The sequence below is a fragment of the Sinocyclocheilus anshuiensis genome, unplaced genomic scaffold (genome assembly GCF_001515605.1).
Source record: "Sinocyclocheilus anshuiensis isolate Anshui unplaced genomic scaffold, SAMN03320099.WGS_v1.1 scaffold101, whole genome shotgun sequence".
NCBI classification, from domain to species: Eukaryota; Metazoa; Chordata; class Actinopteri; order Cypriniformes; family Cyprinidae; genus Sinocyclocheilus; species Sinocyclocheilus anshuiensis.
The window spans coordinates 2,657,015-2,662,376 of NW_015540892.1; the positions used below are offsets into that span (position 1 = coordinate 2,657,015).

A 5,362-nucleotide genomic window follows, 5' to 3' on the forward strand; every position below is an offset into this window, starting at 1 on the left:
TAGACACACATGCATGTATATATTTAAGAAAAATATGTCATGTTTGTATATTAAATATATTTATATATAAATTAAATTATATGAATATAAATACATACATGCAAATATTTTCTAAATATATACTGTATGCACATAATAAATATACACAGTACACACACATGTAAACAAACTTTTATTTTGGATGCGATTAATCGTTTGACAGCACTAATTTAAACCTTTTTTAACACCACTCTTAGGTAAAATTGAAATTGAAATATAATATATTCTAAGGATTTATATGTGGAATAATTGGTGCACCTTTTATGAAGCCTGTATAAAGGTATTCATAATCTCTCATAACACGCTTTCATAAATAATTGAATCCAGAGATTATGGATACATCTTTACTATAATGACTGTACAGTTAAGACTATAATGTAAGTTCATATTTAAATATAGTGTTTTTAATGTATTCCTTAAAGGTTAATAACAGGTAACGTATTATAAACAGTTAGCCTATCATATGGTTCATTAAAAATAGGCTACTTTGTATTTTATAGTAGCCTACATGGCTTTATAGAACGTGTTGCCCAGTATTTCCCTGTTGTTCTGCTGTTTAAAACTTGCCATTTCGTGATGTCTTAAATTGCGTAATAAGTTTTATAGCGTTTCAACGGAATAAATAATAACACACACATCAGTTCAATATGACATAAGCTTTTACATGGAAGCAATTTAGCTCCTTGGCTCCGCTGAGTTTCTGAGGGGAGGCGTTGCTGCTCGCGCGGGAGCTTCAGCACGCACTGACACACACAGCGGTGCGACACTGCCGCGGAGCGACGCGGGACTCCGGGGAACCGTCGCTCACTAGTGTAACAGGGAACGCGTTACCTCTCAGCTTCCATCCGACGCTGCGAAAACAAACAGAAGTATGTAGTTTGGAAGAGGACAGATGACCCACTCCATGGTGTTGTTTACTGTAGGGACAGGGAATGCGTCGCTGCGTCTTGTTATGAAGGACAGGTCCCAACTGGGGACTTCCTCGCAGGACTGCGTACATTTTTGTCTATAGACATGTAATCATAGAATTCATCTTTTAAACACAAGCAAGGTGCGATGGCCTCTTCGGCTCAGCCCGAGACACGGAAGTTCACACGCGGTCTGAGTAAGCCGGGCACCGCCGCCGAGTTACGCCAGAGCGTCTCCGAGGTGGTGCGCACTTCTGTACTGGTGGTGAGTGAAGTTCAACCTTAACGTCTGCGTTTGATTCAAATCACACTTTTATTGTATTAGTTCCTTTGTATTAACAACCTCTGTAATTTATTCACGTAATGACCTAAATATGAAATATAGGACAGGGCCATTAACGTGCTCAGATGGGAGTAACTAAAAGGTAAAAACGGGGCTTCAGATAAATGTCAGTGAGGGCTCAAACGTGTTTTAAAGCTCATAAATTGAGCACCTGCCACCTGTCAAATCTCCATCATTGCCACCATCATCTTTTCAGCCATACCTCTTAGTTTTGCATCAGTGTCTTGTCATTTAATTGGGATTGCATTGTATTGGACTGGGGAAAATGGATAAAAGGAAAAAAAATCCTTTTGGAAGGATTCTGCTGTGCTTTAAGCTGAAATGATTATAGCAGCCTTACTTAACAGTTGACATGTCACCTGCATTACTTCATCTCTCAGAACAGGAGAAGGAGTCTCGGGAGTGCTGTCTCTTTAGCCGTTACCTGTTATGCAAAAAAGGAAAGTTCCATCTGGAACTAATAGCCTACAGGAGCTGATTCCACCATAATTCAGATGTTGCCTTACTAAAGTAACGCTTGAATACACATGAAAGCACCAAACTGAAGTTTGCCATCCTCATTTTGTGCAAAACAGTCTTTTGTGCCAGGAACACCATTTAAAGAACAAGGAATTTCATTCTCTTAAAGGAATAGTTCACCCAAAAATTCTGAAAGTTGTTTAATTTACTTACCCACATATCGTTCCAAACCCATTTCGCTTTCTTTTCTCTGTGGAGCACAATGTCAGTGCTCTTCTTCCATACAATTAAAGCTGAATGGAAAAGCTTTAAAAAGTATAAATATAGACATATTCACTACTGTTCAAAATTTGGAGGTTAGTATTATTTTTTTTAATTCAGCAAGGATGCATCAAATAATAACCAAAAGTAATTTTTGACTATATAAAGACTTACATATATTAATTTTTTTATTACAAAAATTTCTATTTCAAGTATATACTATTCTTTTGGACTTTATATTCATCAAAGAATCCTGAGAAATATTTATCATGGCTTCCACAAATATTGAGCAGCACAACTGTTTTCAACTGTGATAATAATAAGAAATGTGTCTGAAGCAACAAATCAGCTTATTAGAATTATTTCTGAAGGATCATATGATGCTGAAGACTGGAGAAATGACTGCTGCAAATTCAGTTTTGCTATTACAGAAAGAAATTATGCTTTAATTTATTCATGAGCTATATTCCAATAAGTGTATTAACATAGAATATTTTTTTTATAATTGTAATAATAATGCACAATATTAATGTTTTATTGGAGTTCAAATTAATGCAGCTTTAGTGAACATAAGAGACGGCTTTCAAATAAATATTACAAATTTACAAAATCTTACCAACCCAAAAACTTTTGAATGGTATGACTAAACACCACAAAACTGCCATTAAAGTACTTCATAGAACTATATTGAGGCCTTAATGGATTAAATCTACATGAGCGTTTGCTTATATTTTTGTGTGCAGATCCTGATGTTTGGTACTTTGCTGTTCAGCTCATTGAAATTTTATGAGCAAACTATGACTGAATTAGTTAGTCACTGAAAATTTTTACCTGTGATGTAAATCTCATTTGCGGTTGCATGTGTTCAAATCCGTAAAAAACACCCCAAGGTAAAAGTTGTTGTATGACTTCAGAAGAATTGGAATATGTGACCCTGGACCACAAAACCAGTCTTAAAGGGGTCATATGATGCGATTTCAAGTTTGGAAATCAGGCCGTAAAATTAAATCCAAAAGGATTTGTCTCCTCTGATGTTCACAGGTCACTTGATCAAACAGATCTGCACAGAAGGGACCTGGAAGGGTCTTAATTTGAACCCCCAAAGAGCACATTTTTATACAGGCACAAATGCTTAGCTATAATAACAATTTTCATGGATCAATGGCATGATGCTCATTTTGTTTGTCTTAATCTAAGTTATTCAAAAATACATTTGTTGCAACAGCTAGCCTAATTCACCTCTTCTATGTTTTTTATTTCTGTATTCAAATTCATTTTTGGGAGGGTGTGAAGTAAAAAATGTCAGGGCGATACAACCCTCCTTATATAATAATGAAGAAAAAGCCTCATTAAAGAATTAAATTATTGAAAAAAAAAAAAACATTCAAAAGTTTGGGGTCTGTAAGTTTTTTTTTTTTTTTTAAAGAAGTCTCTTATGCTCAACAGGGCTGCAATTAATTGATAAAAAATACAGTACAAACAGTAATATTGTAAAATATTATTACAATTTTAAATAACTGTTGTCTTTTTGACATATTTTAAAATGTAATGCATTCCTTTGATAGCAAAGCTGAATTTTCAGCATCATTACTCCAGTCTTCATGGTCACATGATCCTTCAGAAATCATTCTAATATGCTGATTTGCTGCTCAAAAACATTTGTTTATTATTATTAATGTTGAAAACATGTTAGGGAACTGTGATACATTTTTTTCACAATTTTATTTTACACAAATTTATTTTTAAATATTTTTTTTTGTTCAATTTAATTTATCCATGCTAAATAAAAGTATGTTTGAAATCATTCTGATTTGCTGCTCAAGAAACATTTTTTTATTATCAGTGTTGAAAACAGTTGTACTGCTTAATGTTTTTTGTGAAAACAGTGATACACATTTTTTTCAGGATTCTTTGATTTATAAGAAAGTTTAAAGGAACATAATTTATATGAAATTGACATTTTTTTGTAATTATGTAAATTTATTCACTGTCAGTCTTGATCAATTTATTGCATCCCTGCTGAATAAAAGTATCAATTTCTTTTTAAAAATCATACTGAGCCCAAACTTTTGAATGCTATAGGCCTAATGTAGTTTGGCTTAATCATTTATTGTTATTTCTCAGGGGAAAAAATATAAAACTGCTTTACTGTTTATTAATATTAAAAAACTTTTATCCCTAAATATGATTTTTCCTTATCTTTATCGTAGACACTTATATGACACTGACCGTCTTGCAAACACATGCTTAAACTATACAGATTAATTCAAAGCTTCAGAGACTGATGAGTTCTCACAAGCTCATATACAGTGGGTACGGAAAGTATTCAGACCCCCTTAAATTTTTCACTCTTTGTTATATTGCAGCCATTTGCTAAAATCATTTAAGTTAATTTTTTTTCCTCATTAATGTACACACAGCACCCCATACTGACAGAAAAACACAGAATCGTTGACATTTTTGCAGATTTATTAAAAAAGAAAAACTGAAATATCACATGGTCAAAATTGACCCTTATGACTGGTTTTGTGGTCCAGGGTCACATACAGCTCATGCATTGTATCTACTACTTTTATAATACTTTTACTTTTTGTGCTTTTATGGTAGTTTTTGTCAATTTTAGACCTTGACAGCCCAGTCCCAACTGAGTTTCTCTGTGTAGAAGAGAGCAGGCTGGATTCTTCAGGAAATCTTTGCTTGTGTTCCACAGTAGAAGTCATACAGGTTTGGAATGGCATGAGGATGAGTAAACTATGACAAAATATTCAGTTTTTTACGATTAACTTAACTATTGCTTTAAAGTGATGCTGGATTGTTTTAGTTTTAGTGGTTGTTCTTGGCCTCTTAATTCACTTTCATACACTAAAATGTTTTGCTGTACAATCATTGATAAGAATTTAGAGGTTACATGCTTAATCTGTCACCATTATGACTATTAGCAAGGCATAAAACCCAAGGGTTACATCAGAGCAACTCTTCCTTCATTTAGTGAACTCCCAAGTACATGAAAATGCTGTTATGTCTACTTCCGCAGTACATAAACTCTCTGTGTAGCCCTGTCCTGCTACTGGAAGGCTCAGTGGCAGTTGTCTAGATTTGTGGGTCGACCCACAAGGTTTTGAATCAGACCAGTGTTTTTCTGTCCAGCTAGTGTTACCATGGTTACTTATGGTTCAGCGATTAGACTTTGGATTTAGCCTTTTGACATCAATTAAGTTTGGCTTTGTGACTTAGTGCTGTACATTTTAATGACATCTTTGATTATCATCCATGTCGAAAGACGGAAAATAAACAGATGGTTTATAAACTGTATGACACACACACACACACACACACACACACACACACACAC

At 34.2% G+C, this 5,362-nt stretch overlaps 1 protein-coding gene across 1 annotated transcript in view; it reads left to right on the forward strand.

The window, feature by feature from the left end:
* Positions 1–804: 804 nt before the first annotated feature.
* Positions 805–5,362, forward strand: part of LOC107688868 (dedicator of cytokinesis protein 9-like) — a 95,597-nt gene continuing 91,039 nt past the window's right edge. Inside the window, exon 1 of the mRNA XM_016486695.1 lies at positions 805–1,212. Within this exon, the coding sequence (XP_016342181.1) occupies positions 1,096–1,212 (117 nt within the window). The 5' untranslated portion in view covers positions 805–1,095. The remainder of the gene's footprint in view (positions 1,213–5,362) is intronic.